Raw genomic sequence first — 18,575 nt, forward strand, 5'->3', positions numbered from 1 at the left:
TGCCTCAGAATTCATACAAATCTCTTCCCTTCATTCATGTGGCACAGTCAGTCAATTCTATTGTCAATCAAACAAGCCTCCGGATTCTCATTTCTCCTCAGTAACTGCTGACCCACATAGAGCAAGCCTTTCCGACTGCCTTGGTTTGCTCTCCCCAGGCCAAGAAAGTGATACTGGCAGCGACCTTTCATCAGCACATCCCTGTCAGGGGTTAGGTTTCTGTCCCTTACAAACACCTTCTTCACACTGAGATTAAAAGGCTTTTCACTCAAACTACCCATGGGTCTCAATACTACATCCTGGTCTCGTGGATCATATCCTCTCCCACTGAATAGCTTTCTTTGATGCTCTCAGAAATAGTGTTCAAAGAATCAAGCTTGATTCAGGTTCCTTCCCAACACATTGCTCCTTGGCCTTCAATGAGTAGCACTGACTGGGGCCGTAGACGACACAGAGTCTTTGTATCGGAAAGCACTTGAAAGGAGTCTCCAAATTCAATTAATCTTAGTACTTTTTTTTTTAAAGCCTAAATTACCTTCATGCTTATGGATTTTAACTGTCTTTATTCAGTTGTATATCTTCCATGCCCATGGCCCAAATCCCTCACCATCATCATCATTAAAAGGGTAAAAGCTAAAAAACTCAGTCCATTATTAGGATGACATCCAACCATTTCTCTCCAATACTATCCTGAAAAGAAATTATCTGGTCACCTGAACCACATTTTCTGTGGAGGGTTTCCTAAAAAGGTCTTCAAGAAATTAATTCTCAATGACCTGCCATTACAGTGTGTCAGATTCCCTTATGTTTGAATACACCGTAGAATGAGTTTCACCAAGAGTAGGATTAAGTTGGAAAAGTAATTAAAGCTGGGTGAGGGGGTGCAGGTTTGCATAAAAGACATTCTCTTTAAATGGCCCTTGCAAATTTACATATCAACATGCATCAGAAATTCTATCTTGGCAAGAGCATTACTAACTTGCATTATTTATTAATTTGCTAGCTTTTAATAACATAGCAAATCTGACCCTCATTCAAATTACACTCTCTCCATTAGAAAATAAAGTCACACCAGAACTCTTACGTGCTCCAAAGAAAAGATGCCTCGCTGGTTACTTAGACAAAAACTAAAATTCAGAAAAATACACTGACAGTATTAAAGCTATGTATGCAGAAGTTCAATTCCCTACAGGCAAAAACTAAATGGAATTCATATTTTCTTACTTTATGCCCCTATATAAATGACTCTGAACATGTCCTGTTTCTCAAACTCTGGCCATTTCCTGGGCGAACCATAAGATTTATTTCCAGGCTGTTTCAGACTGTTTCAGACCATTCGATGAGTAAGAAATCTGTGTGCAATGGAACACATCTCCTGCTTACTGTTTTCATTGCTTCAGTAGGTCCTTTGTAAACTGGGTAGGAAATGTGTTAAACTTGGTCCTTCTCCCAAGAACCTTTCTTGAAATACTGAGCTTTCCTTTAAATATCAGCACTCTAACTCCTGTGCACAAACTATCAACAAGCAGCATTTTATGCCCTAGAAGCATAGTGTAGCTCAGTATCAGCCACTGAGGCTTCTGAATTAAGTCTATTTTTCTTCTCCAACCATCTCGTTTTTTTGCCTTGGAAAACTCTCCAAAGCTCTTCAGTGGAAGTTGGCAACATTAAAAGATATGCTTTCATGGAGAGGCAAGACAATTCCTGGAGATGGTATCTATAAAAATTTTTTTTTAACATTTTGCAGATAAATTTGTCAATGTAGGAAAATAGTTACTCTTGAAAAAAAAAAAAAAGATGGTGGAAGCAAAAATGGATATACTCTTTCCAAAGGGCAATTTGACAATGTGGTCTACACCCTTTCCTATGTGAATACCCTTAAACTCAGCAATTCTGCTTCTAGGACACACCCTAAGGCAATAATTATGCGTCAAAGAGTTAGCAATACATCCATCTGTCACAGTATGTTGCTGCATGTTAGAAAAAAAACTGGAAACAACCTAAATGCCTCAAAATGGAGGATTAATAAAATAAGTGCTGTTATTTCTATAATGGGTGGTATCAGTCATTGAAAATAACATTGTGGATAATACTGACTTGTTCTTATGTTTACAATGTATTGGGTAGAAAAAACAAGTAAAAAACTAACACGCATAAGATAATCAAAAGTGTTTAAAAATTACTAAATATACTGTTTTTCATTAAATCTAAAGTCCCACCCATTCTCATCTGCATGCTTAAAACATTTTACAATAAAAAATAAAATGAAATTTAAAACCACAGACTAAGATTATCCCATTTTAGTAGATGCGTGTTTATGTAGGCATGTATGTATATGTGGTCTCAGGCAAATCGCTTAAGGTTGCCTCATTTGCAAAATGAGGATAAAAGTGGCTGCCACTCCAAGTGTTGTGAAGACTGCGTGAAATAATCCACACACAAAATTTAGCACTCCCCAACACACTGGAAACATTTAACACATGTTAGCGATTATTAATAGTCAGGTTAGCTATTATTGAAGGTGCACGAAAAGCATCAATGGTTAGATCTGGGGGGGTGTTTTTTGTTGTACATCTTCTTTCTTCTTCTGTTGTTATTTATTTTTTTTTTTTTTTCAAAAAGAAATTTTTTTTTAAGGGCTACTGAGAATGAAATCATATACCCAGTCATTCAACAAACACTTCTCACTCCATCTCCCTAACAGCCAAGAACTATGCAGGTGCTGGGGATACAAAGATGGACACAATAATCCCTGCTCTTGCGAAGCTCTCAAGAAAGTGTAATAAAAATGAAAATTCATAATTACACATGAATACCCACATATAGTAGGGTGAGAATATCTCATGGGTCAGTCCTCAAAATAGTAGAATCTTTGGAATTAAGGCTTTCGTTCTGAGTTGATGAGGAGGAAGCCAGAAGTATGTACTACTATTTGGCATTACCTAAGCATATAATAATAATGCTTGCAGAGTCAAAAACTAAACCATATTCAGCAAAAAGGCACAGATTTTCCCAGTATGAGTCTTTAAATGGTGCTACTCAGAGTACAGTCCATGGCCCATGGTTAATGTCCACTGACCAGAAAAGTACAGAAGTTGCTAAGCATTTAGAAACTTTTGTACCAATGTAACATTACCACAACATCCAAATATGGGAACAGTAGATTCATCTCATTGAATAGCACACAAAAATAAGGATTTGTAACAGATCGAAAAAAAATTAAAATAACAGAAAAAAAGGGACTGGTTCTTCACAGACAGTTTGAGAAGCACTATTTTAAAACTCCTTGGGTAAGGATCTTTGGATAGAGCCAAAACTGAGTTTGGAATGAAAAGCAATGGCAGCGGCTGGTTTATAACTTAACAGAGAAGTTCCAAATTCCAACGTCTCTTACAGCCCGCTACAAACAAAACATCAAAGAACTCTTACAAGGTTGTCATCCTTGATAGTGTCTCAAGGACCACCTGGAGAAAGGGACGCTGCATCTCAGTAACTGGGCGTGGAGACAGGCAAGATGGCAAATCCAAAAGATCTAGAAAACACCTCTTCTCAATTAATTCTACTTTGAGGCAGGAAATGGACAGTGCAGCCAATGACTGCAGGAGAAAAAGGTTGGTGTGAAATGGCAATGCTGAGGTAAGTCGGCAGTCCAAACACAACGGCCTCCCTTATGTAAGAAACCACAGCAGAGAGCCGACTGCCAGGATGAAATAATGTGCCTCTGTGTGTGAGGGACTGAGTGAGCTGCAGAGCCTGGGACACACTTGGAGTTTATCTAAGCCATGTACACAGGGTCTGTTAATGAGCATTTGGTCCCCAAAGTGAGCTCAGTGCTGATAAAAACCAGATGCAGGGCCAGCCGATCAAAGTGGCCTCACTCCCCACTACCGGCTGCCTGGACCACTATCTCACCATTTATCCTGAGCTTTCCTGGCACCCCCTCCTTAATGGACATTTGCAAGCTGAAAATGCCACACCCTTCCAGTTGGCTTTTTCCATGCTAATTAAATTTAAAGGTACAGAAAGCAGGAGGGTTTGGAAACGGAGAAAAGAGATGAGGGGTGTTCTATTTTGGACTTATGCAGCTCAGCTTTCGTTAGCCTTCCGTCCTTAAAACATACAAACGTGTACGAACTCATTATGACCAGTCTCATCTGCTGCAAGTTACAGAAAGGCAATGCAGCAACTGGAAAAATAAGCCCATGGAATCTCCAAGTGAATCTTGCTCAATCACTCAGTAAAGGAGACTGGAGAAGTTGAGACAGTCAAGTTGGAAAGAGACAAAGTCAGCTGGATGCCTTGAAAACAAAATCTAGCATGGCTCCTAAGTGCCTTAGCAAAGAGGAGACATGCTCCACGGTATCTCCCAGTGCGTGAGGACCCCTAGTGAGCAGGCAAGAGCATCCTGACCCTGTGAGAGACGCATATTTAAACCCAAAGCCAGTCAACCCAGTTAATGACGCCTTAAGCTCTTGTTCTTGGGGGGAAAATGCAATATTCCTGTCATAGTTGCTCTTTATTTGAGGTATCGAAGAAGCTCAAAACATTCATCCAGGGGGAGAAAAAAAGATGGCATTTAAATTTATTCATTGCAAGTATGTCTTGGGGGCCTACTTTGTGTCAGGCTCCCCACCATTGTGAACAGGGCAGAGAGACACGAAACAAGCAATTACACGTGTGAGCAGAGTTACAGTACACAGGGCAATTTGAACCCCTTGTCTACCTGGGTTCAAGGAACGATTCCTAGAGGAAGTTCTGATTAAGCTGAGACTTAAGAGATGGATAGGAAATTAATGGACAAAGTACTAAGGAAAGTTTCAGAAAGAGCAACCAGCATGGTGGAGCATCCCAAGTCCAGGGAAAGAGTGGTAAGTTGTCAAACTGAAACAAGTTATTATGTCTAGGGCTTGGAGAACAAAGCAGAGAATGTCTTCCATGGAAGGCTTGATGGGTAGGTTGGGTCCTATCGTGCAGGGCTTTTTAGGCCTTATTAAGGATTTGAGAATTTATCCCAAAAGACAATAGGAAGCCATTGCAGCGTTCTAAGTGGTGAAATGTCAGGCTCAGAATTTTATTTTAAAAGGTTAAAATTGGACTCCTGACTCCTGAAGCCATATATCAGGAATAAAGGAATAACTCATCTTGTCCGGATGTCCTAAACTTGTAAATATGCTAGGGTGGGGATGGTAGGTCTATGAATTGCAAGGGTCACTGTAGAACGTGTGCCCTTCCTGACTTGCCGTCACAGAACAGCAAACTATAAGCCTGCTCACTGCCATGCACTCAGCAGTGCTAGCGGCAATCTCCAGTTAAGCAGCCGACGATCTCCAGCCCTCCCCGGTATCTTAGGGATAAGCATCTTAAGATGGAAAACTGGGTCCCAATACCTTTCTCTGGTATTGGGAAATTGGGCAACTGCCTCCCCAGACCCACATACAGGCCTCGTCATGTTCTAAATGCTCTAAAGAAAAGATGCTGTCCAAATTCTACCTCAGAAAAGTGTTTCAGCCTCTAGCGGGGTGGGGGAGGAGAATAGGCTTCCCTGGGCCGCTTCTAAGGCCAGACTTAGAATAAAGAGCGTTTTCAGAGCCTGGAGTTTTCCAGCTGCCTGGAAACAGGAAGAGCCCAATCCAGGAGAACAGTGACCCTCACACACGCCCTACATAAAGACACGTTGAGCCATTAGCCCTAATTGCCTGTGACTGACACAAGAGTGAAGCCGGCCTTCCAGGCATTTGCTCAGCGGAAAGAAAACAAACAGCTCACAGGGGACACAGGCAGCCATTTTCTCTCCTTTCTGCCAAAACGATTCTGCTCCGTTACCCGCCAAATTATATACAGATTTGAAATTATAAAGCAAACAATGGTCTTTCGAGTCTTCCTTACCACATGCAAAGGACAAAAGAAATCTGTGGGGACTAGTTGGACACAGCAATTGGTTATCAATCTTTTCACAAAAATCAGAAACTTCACAAAAAACTTTTCAGAGCCACCTCTCAATACACAAATTCTCTCTAGGTTTGAGCTATTAAGAAGTATTTATAATACTTTTCATTTTTTCATCACACTTTATTAAGAAGTATGAGTTAGGTAGAGTGCCAAATGGTAAGGATACAATATGTATGTGGTAAAAAATCACATATGCCTTCAGGTTTAGGATTTTTGTTTTAACAACTGGGTTTTCTAAAGTAGCTTAAGAACAGTACAGTATATTATACATCAAGCAAGAGACCGTCCATCCTTCCCTTTCCCTTTATGAGTTACAAGGGCTCAGAGGACCTACACACACCACCATCACCCCCACTACCACCGGCCAGACCTCAGTGACTATGGCGATATGGCCACTGCTTTCCTCAGTACCAAACTGATAACCAGGATGGACAGAGGGACCACAATGGGACGGGCCCTGACTATGACTGGTAGCCCTAAGATAAGGCTTCATTCAGTTCAGAATCATTATGAAGTTTAGGACATCCAGATAAGATGGGTTATTCCTTTATTCCTGATATCGTGGCTTCAGGAGTCAGGAGACCAATTTTAACCTTTCAAATAAAACTCTCAGCCTTACATTTTACCACTTAAAACCCTTATGATTCCTTCACAACCACTTCAAAAGTATCATTCACGAAGTGTAATGCCCATCATTGGGTGAGCGCGTCACATTCACCACCTTATTTGAGCCCCTTAACTTTGTGGGGATATATGCATGATTATTACCTCCACCTTACCAAGACAGTAAGCCACTTGGGCAAGGTCAAATAGGGTCAAGTGGGGATTCAAACCCAGATCTATTTGATTCCTGGGTCCATGTTCTTAATCTCCACTCACTATCTAGCCAAATTTGAACTTCTTTTTGGTTTACTGGGTCCATCTTTTTATCATCCAAGGTCTTCACCCCCAGATTCAGTCTGAACTAAAGGATAGCAAGAAAACCAGTAGCCCATGTTAATATAAGCCCCAGTTATAGTAATAACATACATCAATATTCAGAGCCTAATGTCCTCCATAGGCCATTAAGAGAATTCAAGAGACAAAAGCTGTTTTCTAGGTAGCATGTAGGCGAACACCCTCCAATGATTTTGGAAGGTAAAATAAGCTCCTTATTCCATAAAAGACTCACTCTTTGAGTCAAGCTGTTCATTTCAAGCCAAGGTATAAGGTAGTATTGATTCAGCCCCAGATAATTTAGATTCTTTTTTAAATTTATGTAGAACAAGCAGTTCTCCCACACCTTACTAGCTTGTAAGCACAGCAACCTCCCAGAGACTCCTAGGCACTAGGTAATAAATAACCACGTTGTTTCTGCCCTGGTGAAGGAGCCTCAGTCTTTGGAGGGGTGAAAAACGCTGTTGTGGGGCAGAAGGCGACTTACCCAGCAGGCAGCGCATCGGGGGCTTGGGCAGCCACGGGGAGCTGCTGTGTGCCTGAAGTGCTGGGCTGCTCTCCTTCAGCTGGCGTGGCCGGAGCAGGGAGAGACGCTGTGGTGGGGTTCGGGGTGACACTCGTTGCTGCAGCAGGCGGGGACGTCACACCAACAACAGAGGGTTCTTCGAGATCTGTGGCTGTAGCAGGTTCGTCATTCACTGAAAACACAGAAATCATATTTTAGAGATCAACGAAGACTTACATTCACATTCACTAGGTTTTTCACTTAATGTGTTAACATAATACCTATTATGTGACCATGTGTGTATCCAGTAACAGCAAAATGTTTTACAGAACACAACTTGGGAGATTACAGCAAGTCAGTAGCAAGAGCCTACCAGAAGAAAATTAGAGGTGGATCTAAAATACATAGATTATTAAATATTACCACCTCTCTTATATAAATTTATTAAAATTTTCTAATCTGCTATGGTCACATTTACTGCAATAAAAGAATAGCAGGAAAAATAAAGATAACAGGAAAGTGGGTTGGTGCTAAATGGACCAATGCCAAGGCCAAGTCTATAGTGTCATATACTTTTCTTTAAACTTGTCATTTGTCTGCTAGGAGCATCTTCCTTCAAAAAGCTCCACACACACTAGGAGGCAGAAAACGTCCAATAACGTGCTTGTTCTTTTAAAGACTCATGCTTAAAGTAGGGAGCAGGGATTAATGCTCTCGATGAAAAGGATGGGGCTCCGAAGATAAGGGACTCGTCTCCAAGGTAACAATAGACAAAGAGGACAGACGTGAAATAAGCTGGTTCCCAAGTCTCCTTATTTCTCCGTATCTTCATTTCTTTGATGACCACATATGTTCACAAGGACCACAGGCACGACGATATCCTCTTACTCAGAAAAGGATCAAACAAGGTTTCAATTTTCATATGTAGAAAAATTCTTTGAAAGTGGATTAAGCCAAATGCAGACAATTTGCTACATATGAGATAGCATCTGTATACATTTACACTAGAATTTCGTAGGAAAATGCCTTAGTTGTTATTTAACCTCATATTCCTAATTCAGAAATTCTTTTTGCATTTTCCCTAACAAATGGCTACCCAGATTCTTCCTGAACATTTCTTCTGACAGACAGCTCACTACAGAATCCTTCCATTGCTGAACAGATATTCCTGCCAGACCAGAAGTTTTGTCTTATGTTAAGCTGAATTCCACTAGCTGCTCTTAGTCCCCACCCTGCAAGCAATACAAAAAAATAAGAATCTGGCCACCCTGTTTCTCATTCACCTTCTCTTTTCCAGTATAAAGGCCTACTATTTCTTTAATGTTTCTAGGCCACCTTTTTCTTACCACCTGCCTGTCCTTTTATAGAGATCTTTTTCTACTGCCTTTCCTAAATAATGATATCGGGACCCAAACATAATAATTCAGATACCATCAGACCAGCGGAGCCATTTTTCCAATATAAATGATATTCTTTAACATTTACGGGACACCAGTATGTGCCAGGCAAAGTGCAAAGGCATGTTAGATTCTCTCATTTAAGCCTCACACGTAACCCCATGAGTTATGTACAATCAACGTCCCCCCATTTTACAGTTGAGGAAACTGAGGCCTGAAGAGATTAAATAACCTGCCAAGGTCACCAGGCACCTGATTCATACCCCGGCTGTCTGCCTGCAGAGCCTAAACCACTCATTCACTGCACTCTGTGCTTCTCTGCACATCCTCTAAAGCAACTCAAGATTATAACAACTCTGAAGCAACCGTATGATCCTACTGGTTAACATGAGACGGGGGGTCAGTGAAACTAAAATTTCTTCACATGATGTGATGCCAAGCTTGACCTTAACAAATGGATTAAGAGCCTAGGGACTACCTATGATTAATTTATTTGCTTTCTCCCCAGTATATGACATACTGTCTGGCACACAAACCGGATTCGTTGTTTAATAAATGACTGACTGCATCTTGTGCAACTGAGTCCCCATAAATGTGGGACTTTCTATTTCTATTCTATCTCAGTCAATTTAGTAAAACACAACAGATGGCAATTCTCTTTATGCAAATCTATGTATGTTACTCAATTCCAATCAAAACACCATCTTGATTTTTTTAAGCACTAAATAAATTCAATTCTAAAATTTAAAAGGAAAACTAAATACAGAAGAATAGCCATGAAAATTCTAGGGACATAGTGTTATGTGGGTGTGTAAGGGTGGGGAGTTAGTTCTCTAAAGTATTAACACTCGTTATAAAGCTACAACACTTAAAACAATGTGGCACTGATATATGAATAGGCAGATATCGATAAATAAACAAAAAAATTCAGAAACAAAACTAAATACACATTGGAATTTAGTATATGACAAAAGTGGCATTTTAAATTACTGCAGAAAGGGCAGGTTATTTAGTAAACAGTACTGTGACAGCTGGGCAGTGTACTGGACAAAAACTGAGTCATATCTCTATCTCATTCCTTGTATCAAAATAAATTACAGGTGGATCAGAGATTTTGACAAAAATAATATGAAACTACAGAGGAACAAAAGAAAACAGAGGAGAGTATTTTTATAATCTCAAAGTGGAAAGAACTTCTTGAACTATTACATGAAATCTAGAAGTCATAAAAGATTGATTAATTCAACTATGTTAAATGTTTTAAAACTGTAAATGGCAAAAAACACCATAAGCAAAATTAAAATCAAAAGAAAAACAACAAACCGGGAAAAATTATCAACTCATATTATAGATCAATGGTTAATTTCTTTGATATGAAAAGAACCTCTACATATCAAAAGGAAAAAGACCAAAAATTTGCAGAGACACTTCACATATGAAAAGATGCTGAATCTCAATTATGAAACAAGAAATGCAGTCTAAGACTATAATAAAATACCATTTTAACCTCAGATTGGCAAGAGTAAAAATATTTAATCACACTTTGATAAGAGTATAAGAAAAACACATTTTCACATACGGCTAGTAGGAGTAGAAATTGCTAGACGTTCTATGGAACACAGTTGGGCACTATCAATACTTTAAATGCAATAATGGAAAGGTCGGAGGGTAAATGCAATGAAGAGAGGTGGGGCAGGTAGATGAAATTAAAATTGCCATGAGCAAACAAGAGCCGAAGCTGGGTGTTGAGTTCATTATAATACCCGTTTTACTTTTGTATATATTCAATGTGTGTGGTACCAATGGAGTTGTGCACTTCCATCAGGAGGCACATAATGTCTGGTTATCTCTTTTTTGCGATGTTAGCAGCTGCTGACGATGGTTGCCTAAATCTATTCATTGGTTAGGCAAAAGACTAAAATTCTAATTCTGTTATACCTATAAAGAGAAAGTTTGCCTTATCAACTATTTGGCTGCGTTGAGGTTCAGTTTGTAAAGAAAAGGCAGGAAAAATGCTTGAGTCTTTCATTTACCAGTTTTCAGAATAATGAGCTGATTTCCTCACGTCCTCCAAATATGAACAATAGAAGTTCATTTTGTTTAAAAATCTTTATGACAGAGAATATAGTCCATCATATTGTAATAACTATGTATGGTCTCAGATAGGTACTAGACTTACCAGGGTGATCACTTCGTAAGGTATATAAATGTCTAATCACTATGTTGTACACATGAAACAATATTGTATAATATTGTACGTCAACTATAGCCGAAAAATAAAATTTATAAAATCATTATGAGCTCTTGGGTTTAAAGATATTTAAAATATTTCAATCCGTTGTGATTATTGTTTCTACTGATACTAAAATTTTCCCCATCTTTTGGCTGTGAGCAGGAGAGTGAAGGGGCAAAGCTCTTCAAGTTGGCTTCAAGTTCTACAGAGAAATGTCTAAGATAATTAAGTTGGAAAGTGCAGAATAGCACATATATGTAATGCTACCCTTGTGTGCGTGTGTGTGTGTAAAGAACATATATGCATATATATGCTTGTTTATTCAAAAAATACCTTAGAAAAAATCCTCAGAAACGCAACGATGACTGCCTCTGGGGAAGGAACTGGAGACTGGAGGAGTGGAATAGGAAGGAGACTTTCTTAACACAGTTTAAGCCTTCATACTTTTAAAGTGTTGATCACATATATGTGCTATCTATTTAAAATAATTATTATGAAATTGTTGACCAGGAAAAGAACAAAAGCAGAGCCTGTGAGACGCCAATGGAAAAGACGCTCCAATCAACACTATTTGGATCTGACTGCTCACGCAGCTGCGAATACAGTTAGAAGGGTGCCCCCCAGGACTCGTATCTGTCCACAGACCCATCCAAGAGCCTTTGATTCAGCACAGTAGTTCATCTGTTTAAGAGTTTCGTGCTACACCTCAAGTTCAGATTTGGAACTAGAATACTGAAAGCCAGATATTCTAGCATTGACAAACTTTCTGTGTCCATGTTTATACTCCTCTCAAAGAGAGTGTGTGTGTGTGCATATACACACACCTTCTTAGAATATGGGAGCTTGAAAGAACCTCAGAGGTAAATCCACCCCAAGACAGTTTATAGTCAGAAGAAACTAAAGTTCAGCCAACTTTAGTTTCCAACAGTCACCTGCTAAACCAGTGACAGAGCACCATATTCAAGCTACGATGTGACTTCAAGTAGAGAAACACTGGATTGTCAGAGACGAGGACTTACAATTTCATCAAGCCTTAGAGAACTGTTATGTTTTACATTTTAGCTCATTATAGCTAATATTCCCTTATGAATCCTAATTATCTGGTGTACACAGCTTATGTTTCCCAAATGACAGTATCCAAATGAGAATAAGGTCAAATTCATTTCCTTCCTTTTTCACTACGTCCACTCTGTACGTCCTATGCTCTTGCCTCCATCTCTCTGCTCAGTTTAGCCCTCTTCCTTCCGGGCCCTCTCCACCACTTCAGCCCAGACTGATGCCCTTTGCGGAGCCCAAAGCACCTGTGGTCTCAACTAAGCCACACAGTCCCTGTGACATCTGCTGTGTTGGTACTTGGCTGATGATGTCTTTTCAGCTTCTTTTTCTGAAACAGATTATAGGGCGGGGGCCTTCTTTTACACTTCTTTACACTGTCCATAGTGCTTAGCAAAATGGTATTTAATAAATACTTGTTCAATAAATACTTGCTCACTAAACCTAATAATCTAGCAAAATATATTTGAAATAAAACCACCTCCTATTTGGGTAACACTATCATTTACAAAGCAGCTTCTTTTAAAAATGTTTTAATTTTGGAATAATTTTAGATTTATAGAAAAGTTGCAAAGATACTACAAAAATAGTATGCCCGTCACCCACTTTCCCTTAATGTTACTACCTTACTTAACCACAGCACATTTGTCAAAGCTAAAAAATTAACACCAGTTCGTTACTATTAACTAAACTCCAGACTTATGTGGATTTCGCCACCTTTCCCACTAATGTCCTTTCACTATTCCAGATCCAATCCAGGATCCTGTGTTGCTTTTAGCAACTTCACTTTCATTAGCCCATTTATCCTCCGAATCACCCCATGAAGAAGACATTGTTATTCCCATTTTACTGAAGACAAAACTGAGGCTCACAGAGGTGCCATGCAGTCAGGAAGTAGCAGAACCAGTATTCAAATCCAGAACACCGTGAAGTAAAAACAATTGAAGGGGGTAGGAGTGAGGAGAAATAAAAAGGCTTCGATGGCTTTCCTGTATGGGAAGAAAAGCTGGGTACCAAGGTGAGAGGGTAAATGGGGTAAGGAGGTAAAATGGCAGTCGCATGGCCTCTGGTTGCAACTGGGGATATTTCACAAGGTTCCCTCTGTGTTGTTGGTTAAACATTCTAACTTCATGAATCAGATATTCATTCAGGACGAAGACTCTAATACACTCATCACAGTTAGCCAAAAACAGATTGGGAATTGGAAATTCTTTTTCTTAATCCTAGACATGCTGCCAACTCACTGTGTGTTCCAAGATCTTTAGGTGTGTGTGATGTAGCACACAGTCTTTTCAGCCCCCACACTCGGACAAGGAGAAGGCGACTGCCAACAATGAAAGCTTTTTAAACTGAAGAGCAATTCGTAACATATGATCCACAGCAAAGCAGTCAATACCTCTTATCCGTGAAACACAAGCAATGCGCTTCCAGTGCAACTGATCACTCAGCTCTTCAACAAGAGCAACCAGAACTAGAACAAACCCAAAAAAACAGATGGAAAAAAAGAAGAACTTAAGCATGGACAAGGCCATCCCACGTTACCTGATGGGAAAGTTCAATCTTTCCCTGGTCAAATTATATAGATTCATGCAATGCCATTTGTACTCCACCATGCTTCTAAGAATACAAAGTCTGACGTTTGTTTTTGAAAATGACTATCAAAGAATATCATGGATAAAGAGTAATAAGGCAGAACTAGCCCTTCCAGACATTAGAAAAACATAATGTAACACGTCAGTAATCAAAATCACATGACATTGGATCAGAACTGGAAATAAACTAAGTGGAATGAGGAAAGAGGCCAGAAATGAATTCTCACTGCATATAAGAATGTGGTAAGTGATAAACACTAAGTAAAACCAGAGTGAGAAAAGAAAACTATTCAATTAATGTTCATAGGAAAATAGGATCCCGATAAAGAGAGAAATTAATTTAACCCAACCTTCATTATATTTGTATATGTACAGATATAGATATACCACTATAAATTCCAGTGGGATAGTTATTTTTTAACATAACATCGTGAAAAAAAGGAAAACAGAGCAAAGTATTTATTCCATCTATGGACAAGAGAGACTCTTTTCACTATTGAAGCAAAATGTAAAATTACAAACATTTAAAAAAAAATGTTTAGGCACAGTTATTTTCAAAATTTTAACTCCTTTTCTACAAAAGCCACAGAAATGAGATAAAAGGCAAAACAATGATACAGGAGGAAACTTATAATCATAAACATAACAGATAAAACTTGTACCTAGATACTTTACACTAATTAGGTTGGCTATTTTTTTTAAAAAAATGGAAAAAAACAATATCTTGGCAAGGATATGGAACTATTGGAACCCTCATTCATTGCTGTGGGAATGTAAAATGGTGCAGCTGCTCTGGAAAACAGTTTTAGGGCTTCTCAAAAAGTTAAACACAGAATTACCATATGATTTATCAACTCTACTCCTAGGTATATAGACAAAATAATTGAAAGCATGGATTCAACCAGATCCTTGTATCCCCATGTCACAGCAGCATTGTTTACAGTAGCCAAGTGGGGGACACAATCCAAATGTCTATCAACAGGTGAATGGATAAATAAAATGTGGTCTACACATACAGTGGAATATCAGTCAACTTTAAAAAGAAATGATTCTGATACACACTACAATATGGATGAATCTTGAAAACATTATGCTAAGTGAAATAGCCAGAGACAAAAGGACAAATTATTTACTTATAAAATGAGGCACCTAGAATAAGTGAATTCATAGAGGCATAAAATAGAATAGCAGTTACCAGGGTCTGGGACTGGAGGGGGGGAGGCCTGGGGGAGGGCACCGGGGAGGAGAATGTTACTGTTTAAAGAGTACAGGGTTTCAGTTTGCGATGATGAAAAAGTTCTGGAAATGGATAGTGACATGGCACATCGTGAATGTACGTAATGCCGCTGAGTTACACACTATAAAATGTTCTAAACGGTAAATTTTATGTTATGAATGTTTTATCACGATTTTTTTAAAAACTTATACCTAGAATATACAAATCTCAAAAATAAACTCCCAAATCTCCAACGGTCAAATAATCAAACACTATGGGGAAAAAGTTACACAAAAGCAAAGAAACAGTCAAGCCAGGAATAATTGAAGAAATGGCCAAGAGGTTAAACAAGGAGATGGCACTTGTCAGCACGATGGTCGGCCAGTGTTTACAAGGAAGAAATAAACAGGCCAGTGTGTCCAAGGTTGCAGGAACAAAGAAACCTCATGTACCACCTGAGGAAAATGTTACACTGCCTCGGGATGTATGACTGCTTCAAACTGTTTGGAAAGCAATCTAGTAATATACATTAGATCTCATCCTAAAAATTCATATCCTTTGACTCAAAAACTTCATTCAAGAAGAAACAAAGCTGTGTGCAAAATGTTTACATCAGGATTTTGTTTACAATAGGGAAATACACAAGATCTGAGGGATGGTTGAATGAATTATGGAGTATTAACTGTGAAACAGTATGAGGCCACTAAAAAAAGTTAAACAAGAAGACCACAGATATGTGGAAGCGTGTGTAAAAAAAAAAAAAAAACAAAGTGAATAAAAGAAAACCTATCCATGCTGCATCATTATAACTGTATGAAAGTATTCATAAAGATAAAAGCTACCATTGATGGAGAGCTTACTGTGTCCCAGGCACCAAGCCAGGAGCTTTACATGTTTCATATAATTTATTCCTATAACAACCCTATGAGAGATATATATCTTGTCCTAATTTTATTAATGATAAAACTAAGGCCCAGCAAGTCCCTGGGCCTTATTATACACCTACTACACTAGGGATCAGACTCGGACGACAGCCAGTGTGACTCCGACCTATGTGCATGGAAATCACATTTAAGGGAGGACTGAGAGATGTAATGTTTTGGGATTAAGTTTTCAATAAAAAATGAGAAGGTAAATCATTCCACACAAGTCTCAATGAAGTGCTATACCATTAGTCTATTTCTCGATTCCACCACTTCTGAAACTTAGAAATATTATATTTATACAGACAGGCTGCCATTCACTTTCATTTTATAAAAATGGATACCTTATAGTTGTGACAACAAAAAGAAACCACCTGGAACTTGGCTCTGTTTTTGCCCCAAATGTCTTTTTCATGCATAACTGCAAAGCACAGCCAAAAGGGCTCGCTAAATAAATCTCGAATGTCTGTGGAAACATTTCCTGGAGGCACAGCTCACTACCACCACCATTTTGGAACTGGTCCTCATAGTTCTAACAGCATCATATTGAAGGATGGAGAGGTCCTCATTCATAGCCTCAAACCCTCTTCTGCTCTTGCACTGCCAAAGTGGGGGCGGGGGGGTCTTCTGTCTGCTCCCCAAAGGAAAGGTGAGATCTTTCTGTACCTCTTGGATAGGCATTAAAGAGCCTACAAAGTCCAGGCTGCCTGTGAGGCAAAAGGGAGCTGTCATCACAGCAAAAAGGGAAAAGGAGAGAGATGAGACAGAGACCAAGGCCTTAGTATTTTAAGAGGCAGAAATCCCTAAAATGCAATGGCTGTCCTTCACAGATGAGTTTTGGGAACAGTTTGGGCATTCACATACACTGCCATAAAACATTTCCAAGGCAGTTTGGGGTTATGGATATTTGGCTTTCTGAACACATGGCTGGCACCTGCCTTGTCTGCTGAAACATAATGTTCCTGGAGATAAGGACTATATATGCAGAGGTACCTAAAAATAAATGTAGGGGAAATACGGATCTGTTTAAATGTCAAGAGGAGTGACTCAAAGACTATCAGCATATAAAGTTAATTTGCCAATAGTGTTCATAAGGAAAGCAGAGGTGGCTGAGGGAAACCAGTGTCACAACAATGTAAGCCCCTGAAGAACAGAGTGGTTGGTATCATGGCCAAAGCCTCCAGGAAACAAACAACTGGTTCCAAAGAGCCAGTTGTTTCCCTTCCCCGTTTGCAAACGCTGGCCTCCCTCCATGAGTGACTTATTTTCCTAAGCGAAGCATGTTTACTGGAGCTCACAGAGCTACACAGGGTTTTCTAGAACATAGCCCACAGCCACCGCCTTGCTGTCCCCTTCGTACAGGCGGGAACATCCACATTATAACTCGATGGCTCCAGAACTTGGGTACAATGGGTGACACAGGAATGCCAGGGGGGCTGACACAGCACCTCCAGCTCCTCTTCGTCTCCAAGGCTCAGGGAAAGCTAGTTAATTCCCCAGTTCTTTCAGGCAGGTCGCAAACTCCAGGGAGAAAGTCAGGCCACTGGACACACAGTGAGCCCTGCAAGACACAGGCCACTCCACCCCACAACCCCTTGCAGGTAACAGTACATATAGCTAAGCATCATTAGCCACCAGACGGGCTCTGCGGCCCTCAGATGTTCTCCCAGAGAATTAGAAATTAACCCACATCAATTTCTCCCACTCAAGTTTGTCACACAAAGGGCATCGACAACGCCATGACGACGCCTATGTGGAGAAGCTATGCAGCTCCAGCTCTCCCGTCCTTCATGCCACACCTCTGCTGTCACACATCTATTACAGGTGTCACTTTAAACACCTGCATCTCCCCCATCTACAGTATATCAAAGTAATGTCCATGTCCCTTCCTAACTGCCCCAAATTAAGACAAATTACCAAATGACCAGCAGTCACTAAAGATCTGACAATTTTTAAGACGCTTAGAAAAATGAAGTGTTTTTTCTTTTTCCTTTTTAATTCAACACTGACCTGATGAGACAGAAGGAAAGCATGACAACACATGGATTGTTCTGAAATAGGTCCTTCCCTTCCCACTTACAGGGAAGCAAAGCCAAGTACAGAGACTTTCCACGCAGATGTGGGAGGGCAGTCCACTCAAGTGGCACCAAAACTCTCACTGGGACAGCCACAGTGGCAGTTGGCTTTGCCCCTGGTCAATGCTGACCATGAACAGGGGGTTCAAAGCAAAAAGTTGCCATCTTCTCTAATGCTGCTCCTACCAACAACACTCAGTTTTTGTCCTCCCTAAGTCTGATCATTTCCTTAAATTACGGAAAGAAAAAATGTGTCATGTATAAGTAAGATACACCCCCAATGAAATCCAATGTTGATAAGAAATGAATAGAAAAATCGATACTTTTTATTTCTGTGCAAAGGAAGATTTTAAGAGTCCTCTGGAGAATGACCTTAGCTACACAGAATATGCCAGAGATTAAGGAAGCTGTATCAAAGAAAAGACTGATGGATTCAAATTCATCTTCGTATCAGAGTCTTCTCTCACCCACCCTACATTCTGACACAGGCAGAATCCCGACTCCACGTGAGAAGAGATAAAAGTCCACTGCTTCAGTCCAGGCTGGCATTCTGGGTTGTCACTCACCTGTGCCATTGGCCAAGCCACTGTGGCTTGGGTTCTTGACGGGCTGGCGGTGCCGGTTGGTAGTCCCAGGGCTTTGTTCGCTGGTTGCTATGGTTGTTCTAGCTGAACCACCTGAATGTCTGTGTGTCCT

The 18,575-nt window shown here is 39.9% G+C and overlaps 1 protein-coding gene across 5 annotated transcripts in view; it reads right to left on the reverse strand.

The window, feature by feature from the left end:
- Positions 1–18,575, reverse strand: part of WWP2 (WW domain containing E3 ubiquitin protein ligase 2) — a 124,532-nt gene that overhangs the window by 31,718 nt on the left and 74,239 nt on the right. For all 5 annotated transcript variants that reach the window (XM_074314656.2, XM_019757040.3, XM_074314653.2 and 2 more), the window contains 2 exons: positions 18,446–18,573; positions 7,373–7,583 (listed from right to left, as the gene is read on the reverse strand). In XM_074314656.2, the coding sequence (XP_074170757.2) occupies positions 7,373–7,583; positions 18,446–18,573 (339 nt within the window). The remainder of the gene's footprint in view (positions 1–7,372; positions 7,584–18,445; positions 18,574–18,575) is intronic.

Source organism: Rhinolophus sinicus, chromosome 8 (genome assembly GCF_057876585.1).
Source record: "Rhinolophus sinicus isolate RSI-liver-muscle chromosome 8, RSI-T2T, whole genome shotgun sequence".
NCBI classification, from domain to species: domain Eukaryota; kingdom Metazoa; phylum Chordata; class Mammalia; order Chiroptera; family Rhinolophidae; genus Rhinolophus; species Rhinolophus sinicus.